At 43.3% G+C, this 20,000-nt stretch overlaps 1 protein-coding gene across 7 annotated transcripts in view; it reads left to right on the top strand.

The window, feature by feature from the left end:
• Positions 1-20,000, top strand: part of LOC128702958 (glutamate receptor ionotropic, kainate 2) — a 449,498-nt gene that overhangs the window by 393,646 nt on the left and 35,852 nt on the right. For all 7 annotated transcript variants that reach the window (XM_070103548.1, XM_070103547.1, XM_070103549.1 and 4 more), the window contains exons 13-14: positions 6,805-6,922; positions 7,577-7,656. In XM_070103548.1, coding sequence (XP_069959649.1) covers positions 6,805-6,922; positions 7,577-7,656 — 198 coding nt within the window. The remainder of the gene's footprint in view (positions 1-6,804; positions 6,923-7,576; positions 7,657-20,000) is intronic.

Consider the following 20,000-nt stretch of genomic DNA (forward strand, 5'->3'; position numbering starts at 1 on the left):
CACTATTAATATCATGCAGATGGCCAACACATTATTAATAACGTGCAGATGGCCAACACGCTATTAATATCATGCAGATGGCCATCACACTATCAATATCATGCAGATGGCCAACACACTATTAATATCATGCAGATGGCCAACACACTATTAATATCGTGCAGATGGCCAACACGCTATTAATATCATGCAGATGGCCATCACACTATCAATATCATGCAGATGGCCAACACACTATTAATATCATGCAGATGGCCAACACACTATTAATATCATGCAGATGGCCAACACACTATTAATATCATGCAGATGGCCAACACATTATTAATAACGTGCAGATGGCCAACACGCTATTAATATCATGCAGATGGCCATCACACTATCAATATCATGCAGATGGCCAACACACTATTAATATCATGCAGATGGCCAACACATTATTAATAACGTGCAGATGGCCAACACGCTATTAATATCATGCAGATGGCCATCACACTATCAATATCATGCAGATGGCCAACACACTATTAATATCATGCAGATGGCCAACACACTATTAATATAATGCAGATGGCCATCACACTATCAATATCATGCAGATGGCCAACACACTATTAATATCATGCTGAGCAACTCATGGCCCTGATTCACCGCTAGGCCTGGCCATGGACCGGGCCCGGGGGGGGGGGGGGCGTTGAGCCCCGGAACTTCCTCCGGGTATATTCCAGGTAGACGGACGACACACCAGCAATATCGAAAATTTCGGCGACAGATGTTAAAGTTTGCAGTGAAAACTTTGATTTCGATAACGTTTCGCCCTGGGTAGAGCTTCATCAAGTCATAAGACTCTACACAGGGCGAAATGCTCTTTCAATAGAAGCTTGTTCTCCCATGTATATATTTGTCTCTGTAGGGGAACATCACATATATACTTTTTATTCTACGTTATCATCACTATATATTCTACGTTATCATCACTATATATTCTACGTTATCATCACTATATATTCTACGTTATCATCACTATATATTCTACGTTATCATCACTATATATTCTACGTTATCATCAGTATATATTCTACGTTATCATCACTATATATTCTACGTTATCATCAGTATATATTCTACGTTATCATCACTATATATTCTACGTTATCATCAGTATATATTCTACGTTATCATCACTATATATTCTACATAATCATCACTATATATTCTACGTTATCATCACTATATATTCTACGCTATCATCACTATATATTCTACGCTATCATCACTATATATTCTATATCATCATCGCATCAACATTGGCTAGAAATTCCTGAAATTTTCTTAGAAATAACCACTCACTTCTAGTAATCATTTACTTCTTAGAGAGCTAAGCCTTCTTATGTTGTATTGATGCTGCTAGTCTTCCCACCCTTGCAGTCCCTAAATCCTTGTGTATTGATGTCTTCTGTGTTTTATATACCTCTATTATGTAATATCGCCTGCGTCTTATTCCTGTGCCATAGAGAATGTAAGCACCTTATACTGGGACTGTCCATTCTCTCTCCCTCTCTCTCTCTCTCTCTCTCTCTCTCTCTCTCTCTCTCTCTCTCTCTCTCTCTCCTGGACATCCAGAGTACATATCAGAGTCTTTGTGAGTTTGGTTGGGTGTCGTGTTAAGATCCCTGCCCCTTCTTGTCCGTCTAAGGTATAAATATGTCATGGATCTCTGCCAAAGTTCAGTCATGTTCTATTTTAACTTATGCCATATTTGCAGTAGCTCAGAAATTTTAATTTAGGCAAATTACTGATATCTCGTAGCCTGGCTTACCTGGTCTGTGTGAAAGTCACTCAGGCTGAGCAAGCTGATACCGTGGCAGTATTTCTCTCTGTGAAAACCTCTATCAAGTTTCCCGATTTAATTAAACGTGTCATAGAGCGAAACGTTGTCATGATAAACGCCTGCGCTCCATGGACGTGTTTTACTCCATCCTGTTGGCATCTCGCCCTCCTATCCCAAGAACGTAAGTTCACACATATACACACATATGCACTTGACTTTATACACGACTTTATGTATGACTTTTCATACATCTTCCATTACTCCTTACTCATTACATTAAACAGAACTTCACACACATTACACACAATCACACACACACACACACACACACACACACACACACACACACACACATACACACACGCAGGACCAGGACTAATTACTCAATACCTGCATACAAACCCAACTCTCCATACATCTCTGTATATTATACAAACATTATACTCACAAATACCTTTCTATATAGCCGTCAGAACTCAAATACTTTTTCTTCTCGTTAGACTAGACTACCTTCCAATAATCGAACAGAAGGGCGCATCCCCAGTCATATATCATTATAAAACATTATAGCCCTTATGGATCAAGTGTTTTATTGTGAATTATAATTACCTTTCCTATATGCGAGTCAAAGTTATTCTGAAGGAGGTATTAAACTCTCAAAGCTTCTGAGATGTGCGTCCGACCAGTACCTTGCTTGTATCTGCAGCGTCAGGATATGTGCGACGCTTGACCGATTATGCTAGCGAAATCCCCTTGGTTAAGCTTTGGTATTGTGGCAGCTGCATGACCTCTGACCCACAGTAGAGTTGCACTCTGGTCTATGTTGCAACCAGCGCTTCTGCAGTGATACGGGTGCTTACACAATCTCTATGGTTGCTTGCAGGGTGTTGTTCTCCACGCCTGCTGGAGGCCTGGTCACACGCCCACTAAGGTTGATAAAACAATAACGTGTTAAGAAAGAGATACAGTTGTAGTACAAGCTTTTATACAGACAAGCCTCTCTCTCTATCTCTCTCTCTCTCTCTCTCTCTCTCTCTCTCTCTCTCTGTTTTTTTTTTTTTTTTTTTTTTTTTTTTTTTTTTTTTTTTTACACAGGGTTTGACAAGGTTAAGGATCCCTAGCTTTATTGACAGCTATTTACAGGTTAAGGATTCCTAACTTTATTGGCAAGCTAAGAGCTGTTACCTACATCAGCTCATTTGAAAGCATTTTTGTTATGAGACATACAAGTAGGGAACAGGACGAAGTTGGAGCCATCTGTGGGCCAGCATTTTCATTTGATCAACTGACGTTATCTCGTTGACATCATTATGCTGTACGAATGTGTTCCATACTCGAGTCATCCTGGGTATGTATGATCTCAGATGGAGTGATGTTCTGGAGAAGGGTACAGCCAGAGTGAAGTTGCTGCTTTCTGCCCGTCTTGTGGCATAAAAGCTTGTTTCACGCTGTCCTCGAAGTGGATCCAAGTGTGGTATTTTGACAATATTGGCCTTGTACATAACAGTAAGGCCACCCACATCCCTCCTATGTTGAAGGCTCTGCTGAAATGACAGATCTATCCAGGATGGGTCCAGGCGAGAGATGAGACGTCTTGCTCTGTTCTCTACTCTGTCAAGCAGTCGCAGATGAGAGGGGGGGCAGGCAAACCAAGAAAGTGGAGCATACTCAAGGTGTGAGCGTACTTGTGCCTCGTACAGGATCTTGCAACCCCTACTGTCAAGCAGATGCGAGATACGGCGAAGTGCTGTAAGCTTCCTGGCTGCCTTGTTTGCAAGATTTACAACATGGTTCTTCATGGTTAGTTTGGAGTCAAATTTCACCCCAAGGATATCAACTTCTTCTCCAGGTGCCAACATCGTCCCATTCATCCTTACTACTGCGCCAGCATTACCATCATGGTGCCTAGAGACGAACATCATTTGCGTTTTTTCAGGTGCAAATGTTACTTGCCATCTATTTCCCCAAGCTGATATAGCTCTCAGCTGGTGATTGATGTAGCTTAGAGCAGCTGGCATTTCTTCTCTTGGATAAGTGAATGTCAGTGTACAGTCGTCTGCATATGCATGTGATTCTGGGATGAGATGAAGAAGGTCGTTGAAGTAGACATTCCATAACAGTGGACCCAGCACACTTCCTTGTGGAACGCTTGCCCCAATAGGATGCCTTGCTGATTCCGTTCCATTGAGGACTACACTTAGAGATCTACCATGAAGGTAATCACTGAGGAGACATAGCGTAGAGCCTGCAATTCCCAGTGCTTGAAGTTTTGCTAAGAGGCCCTGGTGCCACACCCGGTCGAAAGCGCCAGCAATGTCCAGTGCTACCACACAGCTGACTTTGGATTCATCCAGTGACTGGTGCCACTTAGTGGAGAGGTTTAACAACAGATCAGCAGCAGAGTAACCTTTCCTGAAGCCATATTGACGATCACAAAGTAGTGAGTGGTAGTCAAAAAAAATCTGTCATTTGTCTTGAGATTATTGTCTCAAGGATCTTACCAGTGATTGACAGGAGTGACACTGGTCTGTAGTTGCTGATTTCTGCTCTGCTCTTCTTTTTGTGAACAGGGACTACATTTGCCTCTTTCCATGGAGAGGGCCATTTACACTGTACTAGGCAGTGCTGAAAGATGCGAGTTAGAGGTGCTGCTAGCTGGTCTGCACATCTTCTCAACAATCTTGGGCTCAACTTGTCTGGGCCCACAGCCTTTTCTTGGTCAAGTGATTTAAGAAGGAAATGCACCTCCTCCTGCCTTATTGTCACCACTGACAGTTTTGACACAGTTCTTGCAGCTAGCCAAGGAGGGTCCCTTGCTGGATCAGGAACTTGCATTTTGGTAGCAAAGTGTTCAGCAAAGAGGTCCGCCTTCTCTTGACTACTAGTAGAGGTGGTCCCATCCTGTCGATTTAGAGGTGGAATAAGTTCATCAGGCAGATAACCTTGTCTGTCCTTGACCAGGGACCACCAGGTTTTGGAGCCTACCCTACCTGATGCTAACTTTCTTTTAGTGTCCACCTCCCATTTAGTAATGGCCCACTTTTGAACATCACCCATATGCCTACAGGCTTGCATGTGCAAGTTCCTGTTATAGGTGGTAGGATGTCTCTTATACCTTCGCCATGCTTTGTACTTAGCAGTAGCAGCCTCTCTACAACGAAAGCCAAACCAAGGCTGATCTGTAGGCTTTGTCACATATTGCCGGTGAGGAATGTGTTCTTGTTGCAGATTAAGGATGTGTCCAGTGAAGGCTTTCACTTGGTTGTCAACATCCCCCTGGAGAAGAGCATTCCAGTCGGTGGTGGCGAGCTCAGAGCAAAGGGCTGGCCAATTACCTCTTTCCCATAGCCAGGTTGTGCGTGTGGACTCCTCACCTCGTTCTGTTGGGATCTTAAGTGTGGTAAAAACAGCCTTGTGGTCAGACGATCCAACGTAGCCGAGGGGTTGACAAGTGACTATGCCTTCTGCCAGATCACTCTCTCTCTCTCTCTCTCTCTCTCTCTCTCTCTCTCTCTCTCTCTCTCTCTCTCTCTCTCTCTCTCTCTCTCTCTCACATCTGGCACTTCGATGATCTTGTGTTTGATGATCGAAATGTTTTGTAATTCGATGTTTGAAGTACTTTCTACTTCGATGACCGAAATATCATGTACTTCAATGATCGAAATATCTGTAAAGGGAGCGAAACGTGCCCCAATAGAGGCTTGTTCTTCAAGGTGTCTTTCCTTTAATATAGTCAGCAGCAGTCTCTATAGATTCTGCTAACAGTGTGATGACTGGTGTCTAAGAAATCGTAGTCTGGGAGGTACATGGCATTTCCAACATCTAGGGAAATCTCTCTCTCTCTCTCTCTCTCTCTCTCTCTCTCTCTCTCTCTCTCTCTCTCTCTCTCTCTCTCTCTCTCTCTCTCTCTCTCTCGCTCTCTCTCCTGGGGGTTTGTTCCTTCAAGGGACGTGAATTGACGCTGGTGAAGAATTGTTGATGATTGCAACTGGAGTCAATCTTCCCTTCACTGGATCTAAATTGATTGCCTCCCATCACCTCCCCAGGAAATGATTGACCCCCATGAGTTACAGCATTCCGATAACTTATAATAATAATAATAATAATAATAATAATAATAATAATAATAATAATAATAATAATAATAATAATAATAATAATAATAATAATCTTCGAAGTAATTAAGGGATCCTCTGGTAGTTCAGTTATCGAAATATTTTGAACTTCGATGATCGAAAAGCCTTTTACTTCGATGATGGAAATATAATGTATGTCCAGACTCCGGAGATGAGAGAGAGAGAGAGAGAGAGAGAGAGAGAGAGAGAGAGAGAGAGAGAGAGAATCCAGCACCTTCAGTATGTAATTTTTAAAACAACTGATGATTCTAAGTGTTTGAATACCATATTCTGCTTGGAACACCTTAACCTTAAAGCTCCTGGAACTTAGACCTTCTCAGGTCTGAAACATTGTTACATAAACACCAGATGTTTAGTAATAAATACGATATATAATTACATTAGTTTCTTTCTGTAATCATTCCATTGTCTTTTATTTGCAATAAATTAGATTTATAATTAATTTTTTTTGCATATGTATTGTACTGTCTTTGAAGACAACAGTTGTCTTGATACCATTGTTGTCTTGATATGATGGGTTGTAAAACACACATGTTTAGGGATATCTGGTATTTGGTAACACCTGTGTCTGCATCTGGTGTTTAATTACCATTACTATAGAAATAAACAGAAATATTGTTTCTGTTTATATCATTGACCCTCACACAGGCATATACACTAATAGGAGTATATATCTCAAGTGTATATACGCTGAGGAATTAAAGTATTCTTGACTGGTGGTATATATGTTACATGCAGCATTAATGACCCTAAAAATCCTGATAGCCACGACCCCTTCCTGCCCCTTTCTCTCCTGGGACCTGCTGGCGTAATGTTTGGTTGTGGGTTGTACTGCAGGCTGCCTCTACGAGGATCGTGGGAGGCATCTGGTGGTTCTTCACCCTCATTATCATCTCTTCCTACACTGCTAACCTCGCTGCCTTTCTCACCGTTGAACGGATGATCACCCCTATTGGTAAGTGTTGGTGTTACTGAGCAAGTATACATGTACTGGTTTGATAAAGCTCCTGGAGAGCGTAACATAGCCGTAAAAAATGTCTGATTAGTTGTTCTTATGTACATTTAAGTAACATACTCGTACCTGTTAGCTGAGTGTTGTGGGTGGGATCCTGGAGTGGAGAAGGAAAAGACCCAACTCCAATGAATACCATTGACTTTCTCGGTCTATCCTGAGTTAATAGTTCTCTGGGGTTAATAGCTCTTTGGGGTTAAAAATCCGAAGACTGTCTTCTTTGAATAACAAAAGTGTAATGAAGACTTGTCAGTGCTCAGCAATAATCCACATAAAGACAGTAACTCAGAAGATTAAGTGGTCTTAAGAACATAAAAAAGGGACACTGCAGCAGGCCTACTGGCCCATGAGAGGCAGGCTTAAGTCATCTCCCGGCTTAAACCAATGACCCACCTAGTCAGGTCAGGTCTATATATTTCGATCCCCTTCTGAATTTCCGTCTCCACGTAGCTTATTATTGAACATAATGATTATGTTTAAGTTTGGGAAATTATCATCTCCGAGAGCATCATTCTTCATTTTAAGGGCAGAAACTTACTTAGGCAAATACGCTGATATTTTGTGAAATTTCCTAAATGGTTGTTTCTCTCGGGACAGAGAGCGCTGAGGACCTCGCTGAGCAGAGTGAGATCGAGTACGGTACTCTAGAAGGCGGCTCCACCATGGCCTTCTTCAGGGTGAGTACATGTAGTCTTGGGTCTCCCAGTTCGTCTTAGTGTTTAATGTAAGCAGTGAGTGAGAGGAGTTGAAATTTATTTGCCCCGAGTTGAGGTACACTTACGTGTTGCTGACAGGTATAAAGAGATACAGGATGCACAACAAGCTTCTGTTGGGACAGCGTTTCGCGCAGTATAAAGCTTAATCAAGTCATGACTCGGATGAGGTGATGGAATTCTACACAGAGCAAAACGTTGTCTTAATATAAAGCTTGTCCTGCTTATAATTATCATCAAAGGCTTCGTTCTCGACGTTTTTATGTAGTTTCCTGGAATCTCGTTTTACCAAGAGTCGAGAGTATAAAAGCATTATTTGTCTAAATCATTCCTTGGGTACACACTGTTTACCTTACACATGGCTATTAATATTACTCATTTCCGTACAGTAAGTTAGCTTTATGCTTTCCTAAGCTTTTAAAGAAATATTACTTTATTTATCTTCTCTTTTCTTTATTTCTTTCCTGCACACACACTCAGATTTTTAGCAAGGTATCTGGTCATTGATGTGTCTATCACCGTTTCTGTCACATGCAGTAAGGCTTTTGTATTAATTACTAAAGTAACGAAGGCAATGTCCCTGCACAATTCACCAGGTTCCTTTACTGCTAGCTTTAATTTGTCCTGGCATGGGTACTAAACCAATGCAATAATTCGCGAACCCTACATAAAAAAAAAAACAAGTTAGAGAATTTTTTGACTGGTCAGGAGATCGCCAAAACGCTCGGGGGTGTAGACACCTCCTTGAGGTATGCCCGGCTCCATTCTGAGTACATTTTAAAGTTTTCCATACCACACTTTATTAGCTCTTCCGTCTTTTAGCTGTATTTCTTAATGCAAACAATTCACAGAACTGGTGGGGGATTGAACCTATGGAAGGTGAGTCTTAAAAACTCAGAGGCGAGTGCGTTAACCACTCAACCAGCTAAGCTTAGATTGCAGTCGTGTAAATTTTAATAAACATATTAATAATTTGATCCCATCTCCCTTAATTCTTCGTAGAATATGATTATGTCATTGTAATAAAGGGATACAATACTGACAGAATAAAGAATTAGACACCACTGGCGAAACGTCCTCAAAGATACCCAGGCTTTGCTCGGGTGTCCAATCCCTCAGATTATGTTTTGGACTTTGTCGAGAGCCCTTTTCTAAATCAGTGAGGACTGAGTACTGAGTCTTGATATAAAAGTCTCCGCCGTCTTGCCCCTGTATTAGAGTGTAAAACGTTGCTGTGTGGGCGAAACGTCTCTTAAGAAAAGTTATCCAGGTGATGTAGATAAATCGTTCAGGGAGCCGGCAGGTAGATAAATTAGACACATGTGCAACACTTGGAAATATTCATTCTTCAAACGTTTCGCCACACAGTGGATTCATCAGTCCAATATAGAGAAGAATATTAGAATATCATAAGGAGGGACTGAGTATCTCAAAAACCTTCTGACCTTCAACCATTCTTCTCTGCATTAGACTGAAGAAGCCATTAACTGGCGAAACGTTTCCACGATAAAGGTACCCAAGTGTTGCATATGTGTTTAATTTATCCACAAGATGCACAGGTATTTTATTTATCAAACGTCGTAATGCAATAAAATGAAACCTCAGGGAAGAATTCATTCAATTTTCTATATTATCCAGTTACCTATTTAAATTGGTTTAACAAATATATGGGGAAATTACGTAGCTGAAAATAGGGGATGTAAACGAAGTTAAACGTCAATGCAATAACTAAAACTAAATAGGGGAAGAATTCGAACTATTTAGGTAAGCTTCTAATACTGTTAATTTTACGAACGAAGCAGTAGTTAAAGGGGAAAAATATTTTGTAGTAATAAAGAACAGAAACTATTAGTGAATATAATTGGAAAGGTTAAACTGAAGGATATTCTTGGTTGAAAAAAAATTTTTGTGCCGATATGGTAACTTGGAAGAAAGGATGTGAGTGAATAATACACAGTTGTACTACCCTCCATAGGAAGACTGTGAGAGTGCAAAATAAACCCTTGTACTACCCTCCATAGGAAGACCATGGGAATGCACAGTAAACTAGCTATTATGGTGCTCCATTTTTTTGCGTTGAAACCCCATCTGACTCAAATTGTCGAACTTAATTCGATACAGATGACGGTTCGACAACCAAGTGGTCGACAACCAAACCAATTTTCCCATAAAGAATAATGTAAATAGAATTAATCCGTTTCAGACGAAAATGACGATATAATAATTTATTAATAATACTGTACTAATTATTACATAAAACAATGTATAAAATTATAAAGCACACCGAAACTGTAAAAATTAATACCAAATGAAAATTTAACTGAAAAAACTGTACAGTAAATGAAAATTTAACTGCCTCTTACGTGTCAGAGGAGAGTTACAGGCAAAATTCTAGTGGCTTCAAATCTTGCGGGATAAAGCAGCACGCAGTGCACAATGAGGGACCGTGTTTTTGGTTTTAAACAGCGACTTTTGCGGTGCATTTTCGTATGGTATTTGTGGTTTTATTCTCGTTTTCTTGGTCTCATTTGATAGAATTAAAGATATATTACAGAAATATGCATGATTTTCAATGGTTTAAAGAATGAAAGTAGCTTGAAATTGAGCTCAAAGTAGCGGAAATGTTCGATTTTTGCTGATGAGTAGGAGTAAAGAAATCACGTCACACGTCCAATATGCGTCAACTGACTGGTCTAACATGCATTCACAAATGCGCTGATATTATTTATACAATTATTATAATTATTCAGTAGTCTGAATAACAGTAAATCTTCTCTTTTTGGTGTAAATAAAAATTCAAAATGCAAAGAGAGCCTGGAGACATGATTAATAAACAAATAAAATGTTATTTTAGTGCCAGGAATGTCTGCATTGTTTATGCTGGACCCTATTTTGAAATTGGCATTTCGTGAATTTTGTGTGAAATTGGCCAAATTAGTAATTTCTGATGACTTTATTGGGTAGCTAAAATAGGTAAATGGGCAGTTTTTATGTATTCAGTCGATAGAATAAAAGGAATTCTAGTGAAATAGCTGTGAGTTTGGTCGTCTGAAACAAGGAACTGGCCCAAAATAGGGCTCAAAGTGAGCGAAATCGCCGATGCGTAAATATCGCCGAGACCGCTAACTTCGCGATAGCGTAATTCCGTAAGTTTTCCATCAAATTTCGTACTTTTGGTTTCATTACGTTCACAAGATGCACATCAAGAACCCAGGAGATGTTAATAGTACGCGCGTTAGTCGCTATACTTACTGAGACTCACGCTGTAGACTCTTGTGGTCATGTGATCCGAGCGTCGTCGGTCGACAACCAAGACCACGTACGAATACCGGGACCGAATTCCTTGCTCGAAAATCGATTTGTTGGATAAATAATCCTTTCAACAACCAAGGTTCCACTGTATAACAAAGAGAAATCAATTAAAAAATGATATAACCAGAACACCTAAGTGTTATCAAGTAATACTTCGTAAATGTTGATAGTCTTTTGTTTGTAAGAAATTTTTCAAATTTCTCCTGACGTGAGTTTTTCTGCAAACGTTTGATGACCCTCACATTAGTGTATTTTTTTGTTTTGTTTTTGGATGTGTATTGGATAAGTTTGTGGTTCGTGAAGTTTAAAGCCTGTCGACTGCACGAGGGCCATTAAGGTTGCATGTCAACTGTTCACTGCCAGCCAAGAATAGTTTAATACATAAAATAGGGATTAATGCAAACTCTCGGATAAGCAGGTCTCGGTTTATTTAATAATAAGAATCAAAATAATAATAATAATAACATTATTATTATTATTATTATTATTATTATTATTATTATTATTATTATTATTATTATTATTATTATTATTATTACTGTTATTATTGATATTATTATTATTATTATTGTTATTATTGCTGTTATTATTATTATTATTATTATTATTATTATTATTATTATTATTATTATTATTATTAACAACAACAATAACAATAGTAATTATAATAATAATAATCATAACAACAATAATATTAATACTACTACTATAATAATAATAATAATAATAATAATAATAATAATAATAATAATAATATCAACTACTACTAATCCTACAATTACTAATACTACTACTACTACTACTACTACTACTACTACTACTACTACCACTAATACTACTACTACTACTACTACTACTACTACTAATAATAATAATAATAATAATAATAATAATTATTATTATTATAATGCATAATTTAAAGTAAAAAACACTATGTACATAAGAATTCAAGAGGAGAATATCTTATTACGACACTTATGAGAGGAAATATTTTAGCAGACTAATAATGAGAATATTTCAGGGAAAATAGCAAGGGAGGATATTAAAAGGCCGTCGTGAGAGTAAATCTTTCAGGAAAATCATGAGGAGGGATACTTCAGGGTGGCCATAATGGCAAGTGTTTTTTGGGGAAAGGATGATTTATATACATTTTTTAAAAGAGGAAATTCACACCTGGCAAGAAAATTATATTAGTCTATATAAATTTTTTTGGCTAAATTTTCTGAAGAATTGAAAATAATCTGAGGAGGAAAAAATTCTCATTTTAAATTTTGCCTAACAATTCATTTTTTGTATATATAAATATATATATATATATATATATATATATATATATATATATATATATATATATATATATATATATATATATATATATATATATATATATATATATTATACAATATCGCAAACCAAGCGATACAGGATGCTAAACAACGATAGCTGTAGAATGATAGCTCTAGGCCTTTCGTGTTACAATCAACACATCATCAGGAGCTTGCAAAATTGCAGAAAAGAGGAGGATGCCCAAGCAAGTCCATTTCCAGAGGACCGTCTTCACTGGAGTGAGTGAGTGAGTGAGTGAGTGAGTGAGTGAGGGAGGGAGAGAGGAAGGTACAGGAAGTGCCCCCAGGCACACCAGCGCCCACAGCCAGAAGGATGAATATTACAGCACTGGAAAAATCCCAAAAGCATTGAAATTGTAATATCCTAAACGAAATTAACGTGGTAATAATAAAAAAATCGGCCATATTCCGCCTGGTTGATCAGGCTCTGATCCACCAGGAGGCCTGGTCTCAGACCGGGCCGCGGGGGCGTTGACCCCCGGAACTCTCTCCAGGTAAACTCTCCAGGTATGACATCAGTAACTTTACATACTTAAATATATTGTCAGTGATAGACAAGTCACTGGACAGAGTATCCATTTAAAGGGACGATAAAACGGTAAAATTTAACGGGAAGACTTCTATAAGTTATGTAAAGGAAACGGGACTCATTAAAATGTACTCATTTAAAGGGGAAGGCATCTGTAATAACAAGAAAGACGGTCACAGATATTCAACACACTCTGAGGCAAACTCTGGTTCAACCTTCAGAAAATGCAGGAAAAATAGGCCGTAATTCCTCGGTGTGGCGCTACATTTAAAAGCCCAATTTTAGACTGTGTACTATTGTCTCAACTAAAAACGCATCTAATTTGAACAATCCGTCACTGATATTGTATAGTGAATGCTTGTAATGCTTAATAATTGCCGATCCTACAATATTCCTTTCAAGCCAAGACGACTCTTGCTTCCCACCGGGTAGTGTGTACACTACCGGGTGTACACACTACTGGGTGTACACTTAGCTGGGTATACACACATTACTGGGTGTACACACTACTGGGTATACACACTACCGGGTGTACACACACACTACTGTGTGAACACACTACCGGGTGTACACACTACTAAGTGTACACTGCACTGGGTGTACACACCACCGGATGTACACACTTCCAGTTGCATTCCCGAAACAGTCTTGGCCATGCATTACAGGTGTTGAACTCTAACAACCACTTCTTTAAAGTTTATTCTCGTATTCAATGTACACGCTACTGGGCGTACACGATTCTAGGCGTACATGCTATTAGGTGCACACTGACGGGGGTGACTGCTTGGTACAATATATCGTGGTGATCTACAGGTTTTATGGTGATAGACTAGATTAATAGTGTAGACACAGACTTTATCTTGGGGTCGAGGGTGCGTGAGTGTGTTATCTGATATTTGGGAGGGAATGGGAGGGACTGGGAGAAGATGAGAGGGAATGTAAGTGATAATGTGAGTGTGTTTTCTGTTGTTTAGGAGTGGGAGAGAGTGAGTCGACACGGAAACGAGGATGAGAGTGTGTTTTCTGTTGCTTGTGAGTGGGAGAGAGTGAGTGGGAATGGAAACGAGGATGAGAGTGTGTTTTCTGTTATTTGTGAGTGGGAGAGAGTGAGTGAGAGTGAGTTAAAGAGAGGGTGCAAGTGTTTTTTCTGGTGATTACGAAATTTAACGTCGACAAAAGAAAGTATCCCACAGCAGAGGGTCGTTGTCGACACATCTGTTACTTGCTAGGTAACAGCAACAGAGGAGGCAGCTTCTAGGTAACAGTAACAGAGGAGGCAGCTGCTAGGTAACAGCAACAGAGGAGGCAGATGCTAGGTAACAGCAACAGAGGAGGCAGCTGCTAGGTAACAACAACAGAGGAGGCAGCTGCTAGGTAACAGCAACAGAGAAGGCAGCTGTTGGATAACAGCAACAGAGGAGGCAGCTGCTAGGTAACGGCAACAGAGGAGGCAGCTGCTAGGCAACGGCAACAAAGGAGGCAGCTGCTAGGTAACCGCAACAGAGGAGGCAGCTGCTAGGTAACGGCAACAGAGGAGGCAGCTGCTAGGTAACGGCAACAGAGGAGGCAGCTGCTAGGTAACAGCAACAGAGGAGGCAGCTGCTAGGTAACAGCAACAGATGAGGCAGCTGCTAGGTAACAGCAACAGAGGAGGCAGCTGCTAGGCAACGGCAACAGAGGAGGCAGCTGCTAGGTAACAGCAACAGAGGAGGCAGCTGCTAGGTAACAGCAACAGAGGAGGCAGCTGCTAGGTAACAGCAACAGAGGAGGCAGCTGCTAGGTAACAGCAACAGAGGAGGCAGCAGCTAGGTAACAGCAACAGAGGAGGCAGCTGCTAGGTAACAGCAACAGAGGAGGCAGCTGCTAGGTAACAGCAACAGAGGAGGCAGCTGCTAGGTAACAGCAACAGATGGGGCAGCTGCTAGGTAACAGCAACAGAGGAGGCAGCTGCTAGGTAACAGCAACAGAGGAGGCAGTTGCTAGGTAACGGCAACAGAGGAGGCAGCTGCTAGGTAACGGCAACAGAGGAGGCAGCTGCTAGGTAACGGCAACAGAGGAGGCAGCTGCTAGGTAACAGCAACAGAGGAGGCAGCTGCTAGGTAACAGCAACAGAGGAGGCAGCAGCTAGGTAACAGCAACAGAGGAGGCAGCTGCTAGGTACCAGCAACAGAGGAGGCAGCTGCTAGGTAACAGCAACAGACGGGGCAGCTGCTAGGTAACAGCAACAGAGGAGGCAGCTGCTAGGTAACAGCAACAGAGAAGGCACCTGTTAGATAACAGCAACAGAGGAGGCAGCTGCTAGGTAACGGCAACAGAGGAGGCAGCTGCTAGGCAACGGCAACAGAGGAGGCAGCTGCTAGGTAACAGCAACAGAGGAGGCAGCTGCTAGGTAACAGCAACAGAGGAGGCAGCTGCTAGGTAACAGCAACAGAGGAGGCAGCTGCTAGGTAACAGCAACAGAGGAGGCAGCTGCTAGGTAACAGCAACAGAGAAGGCACCTGTTAGATAACAGCAACAGAGGAGGCAGCTGCTAGGCAACGGCAACAGAGGAGGCAGCTGCTAGGTAACAGCAACAGAGGAGGCAGCTGCTAGGTAACAGCAACAGAGGAGGCAGCTGCTAGGTAACAGCAACAGAGGAGGCAGCTGCTAGGTAACAGCAACAGAGGAGGCAGCTGCTAGGTAACAGCAACAGAGGAGGCAGCTGCTAGGTAACAGCAACAGAGGAGGCAGCTGCTAGGTAACAGCAACAGAGGAGGCAGCTGCTAGGTAACAGCAACAGATGGGGCAGCTGCTAGGTAACAGCAACAGAGGAGGCAGCTGCTAGGTAACAGCAACAGAGGAGGCAGTTGCTAGGTAACGGCAACAGAGGAGGCAGCTGCTTGGTAACGGCAACAGAGGAGGCAGCTGCTAGGTAACGGCAACAGAGGAGGCAGCTGCTAGGTAACAGCAACAGAGGAGGCAGCTGCTAGGTAACAGCAACAGAGGAGGCAGCTGCTAGGTAACAGCAACAGAGGAGGCAGCAGCTAGGTAACAGCAACAGAGGAGGCAGCTGCTAGGTACCAGCAACAGAGGAGGCAGCTGCTAGGTAACAGCAACAGACGGGGCAGCTGCTAGGTAACAGCAACAGAGGAGGCAGCTGCTAGGTAACAGCAACAGAGAAGGCACCTGTTAGATAACAGCAACAGAGGAGGCAGCTGCTAGGTAACGGCAACAGAGGAGGCAGCTGCTAGGCAACGGCAACAGAGGAGGCAGCTGCTAGGTAACAGCAACAGAGGAGGCAGCTGCTAGGTAACAGCAACAGAGAAGGCACCTGTTAGATAACAGCAACAGAGGAGGCAGCTGCTAGGTAACGGCAACAGAGGAGGCAGCTGCTAGGTAACGGCAACAGAGGAGGCAGCTGCTAGGTAACAGCAACAGAGGAGGCAGCTGCTAGGTAACAGCAACAGATGAAACAGCTGCTAGGTAACAGCAACAGAGGAGGCAGCTGCTAGGCAACGGCAACAGAGGAGGCAGCTGCTAGGTAACAGCAACAGAGGAGGCAGCAGCTAGGTAACAGCAACAGAGGAGGCAGCTGCTAGGTAACAGCAACAGAGGAGGCAGCTGCTAGGTAACAGCAACAGAGGAGACAGCTGCTAGGTAACAGCAACAGACGGGGCAGCTGCTAGGTAACAGCAACAGAGGAGGCAGCTGCTAGGTAACAGCAACAGAGAAGGCACCTGTTAGATAACAGCAACAGAGGAGGCAGCTGCTAGGTAACGGCAACAGAGGAGGCAGCTGCTAGGTAACAGCAACAGAGGACGCAGCTGCTAGGTAACAGCAACAGATGAAACAGCTGCTAGGTAACAGCAACAGAGGAGGCAGCTGCTAGGCAACGGCAACAGAGGAGGCAGCTGCTAGGTTACAGCAACAGAGGAGGCAGCTGCTAGGTAACAGCAACAGAGGAGGCAGCTGCTAGGTAACAGCAACAGAGGAGGCAGCTGCTAGGTAACAGCAACAGAGGAGGCAGCAGCTAGGTAACAGCAACAGAGGAGGCAGCTGCTAGGTAACAGCAACAGAGGAGGCAGCTGCTAGGTAACAGCAACAGAGGAGACAGCTGCTAGGTAACAGCAACAGACGGGGCAGCTGCTAGGTAACAGCAACAGAGGAGGCAGCTGCTAGGTAACAGCAACAGAGGAGGCAATTGCTAGGTAACGGCAACAGAGGAGGCAGCTGCTAGGTAACGGCAACAGAGGAGGCAGCTGCTAGGTAACGGCAACAGAGGAGGCAGCTGCTAGGTAACAGCAACAGAGGAGGCAGCTGCTAGGCAACGGCAACAGAGGAGGCAGCTGCTAGGTAACAGCAACAGAGGAGGCAGCTGCTAGGTAACAGCAACAGAGGAGGCAGCTGCTAGGTAACAGCAACAGAGGAGGCAGCTGCTAGGTAACAGCAACAGAGGAGGCAGCTGCTAGGTAACAGCAACAGAGGAGGCAGCTGCTAGGTAACAGCAACAGAGGAGGCAGCTGCTAGGTAACAGCAACAGAGGAGGCAGCTGCTAGGTAACAGCAACAGACGGGGCAGCTGCTAGGTAACAGCAACAGAGGAGGCAGCTGCTAGGTAACAGCAACAGAGGAGGCAGTTGCTAGGTAACGGCAACAGAGGAGGCAGCTGCTAGGTAACGGCAACAGAGGAGGCAGCTGCTAGGTAACGGCAACAGAGGAGGCAGCTGCTAGGTAACAGCAACAGAGGAGGCAGCTGCTAGGTAACGGCAACAGAGGAGGCAGATGCTAGGTAACAGCAACAGAGGAGGCAGCTGCTAGGTAACGGCAACAGAGGAGGCAGCTGCTAGGTAACGGCAACAGAGGAGGCAGCTGCTTGGTAACGGCAACAGAGGAGGCAGCTGCTAGGTAACGGCATCAGAGGAGGCAGCTGCTAGGTAACAGCAACAGAGGAGGCAGCTGCTAGGTAACGGCAACAGAGGAGGCAGCTGCTAGGTAACAGCAACAGAGAAGGCAGCTGCTAGGTAACGGCAACAGAGGAGGCAGCTGCTAGGTAACAGCAACAGAGGAGGCAGCTGCTAGGTAACGGCAACAGAGGAGGCAGCTGCTAGGTAACAGCAACAGAGGAGGCAGTTGCTAGGAAACGGCAACAGAGGAGGCAGCTGCTATGTAACGGCAACAGAGGAGGCAGCTGCTAGGTCATAGCAACAGAGGAGGGAGCTGCTAGGTAACAGCAACAGAGGAGGCAGCTGCTAGGTAACGGCAACAGAGGAGGCAGCTGCTAGGTAACAGCAACAGAGGAGGCAGCTGCTAGGTAACGGCAACAGAGGAGGCAGCTGCTAGGTAACAGCAACAGAGGAGGCAGCTGCTAGGTAACAGCAACAGAGGAGGCAGCTGCTAGGTAACGGCAACAGAGGAGGCAGCTGCTAGGTAACGGCAACAGAGGAGGCAGCTGCTAGGTAACGGCAACAGAGGAGGCAGCTGCTAGGTAACAGCAACAGAGGAGGCAGCTGCTAGGTAACGGCAACAGAGGAGGCAGCTGCTAGGTAACGGCAACAGAGGAGGTAGCTGCTAGGTAACAGCAACAGAGGAGGCAGATGCTAGGTAACGGCAATAGAGGAGGCAGCTGCTAGGCAACGGCAACAGAGGAGGCAGCTGCTAAGTAACGGCAACAGAGGAGGCAGCTGCTAGGTAACGGCAACAGAGAAGGCAGCTGCTAGGTAACGGCAACAGAGGAGGCAGCTGCTAGGCAACGGCAACAGAGGAGGCAGCTGCTAGGCAACGTTAACAGAGGAGGTAACTTGTGTAACTTCAGCAGTAGCAGCAACAGCAGCGGCTACAGCAACAGTACATGCAGTTGCTGAAGCAACAGCAACAGAAGTAGTAGCAGTAGACGCAGTAGAAGAAGTAACAGAAACAGTAACAACAGAACCAAAAGTAGAAGCAACAGCAACAACACCAACAACAAAAAGTTTACATTGCGTACAAAGTACGTTGAGTACAAAGTCCTTGGATTATTCCCTGTGTACGTTGAGTACAAAGTCCTTGAGTTATTCCCTGTGTACGTTGAGTACAAAGTCCTTGAGTTATTCCCTGTGTACGTTGAGTACAAAGTCCTTGAGTTATTCCCTGTGTACGTTGAGTACAAAGTCCTTGAGTTATTCCCTGTGTACGTTGAGTACAAAGTCCTTGGGTTATCCCCTGTGTACGTTGTGTACAAATCCTTGGGTTATCCCCTGTGTACGTTGAGTACAAATCCTTGGGTTATCCCCTGTGTACGTTGAGTACAAATCCTTGGGTTATCCCCTGTGTACGTTGAGTACAAATCCTTGGGTTATCCCCTGTGTACGTTGAGTACAAAGTCCTTGGGTTATCCCCTGTGTACGTTGAATACAAAGTCCTTGGGTTATCCCTTGTGCACGTTGAGTACAAATCCTTGGGTTATCCCCTGTGTACGTTGAGTACAAAGTCCTTGGGTTATCCCCTGTGCACGTTGAGTACAAATCCTTGGGTTATCCCCTGTGTACGTTGAGTACAAAGTCCTTGGGTTATCCCCTGTGTACGTTGAGTACAAAGTCCTTGGGTTATCCCCTGTGTACGTTGAGTACAAAGTCCTTGGGTTATCCCCTGTGTACGTTGAGTACAAATCCTTGGGTTATCCCCTGTGTACGTTGAGTACAAAGTCCTTGGGTTATCCCCTGTGTACGTTGTGTACAAAGTCCGTTACTGTTGCCTCTATTTAGCTTCCTTGCAACAGTGTTACCTCTGACAACCTTCTATAAGCCGTTGATATTATCAGTTCTATCTCGTGAAAAGGCAGATATTTGCAAGCTGGTCATGATCTCTGCTGATCATCCTCATCATTACCATGATTTATCATCATCTTGGATCATCATCATCTGGGCTGATCACTGGGCTGATCACTGGACTGGAAGCTGTGTGAGAAGACCCGCGTATATCAGGCTTTATGCAGATCCCATGATTGAGGTGTGTAAATGGAGGCTCGTCTGTGACACTGGTGCACAGGTGATGGTGTACTCGTGACAGAGGTGACACAAGCAGAAGTGACAGAGGTGACAGAGTTAACGGTAAATATTAAGAAGAATAGAGTGGATATTAATTTCTTTAGCAGAGTTGTGTATCTTC

The sequence above is a fragment of the Cherax quadricarinatus genome, chromosome 86 (genome assembly GCF_038502225.1).
Source record: "Cherax quadricarinatus isolate ZL_2023a chromosome 86, ASM3850222v1, whole genome shotgun sequence".
NCBI classification, from domain to species: Eukaryota; Metazoa; Arthropoda; class Malacostraca; order Decapoda; family Parastacidae; genus Cherax; species Cherax quadricarinatus.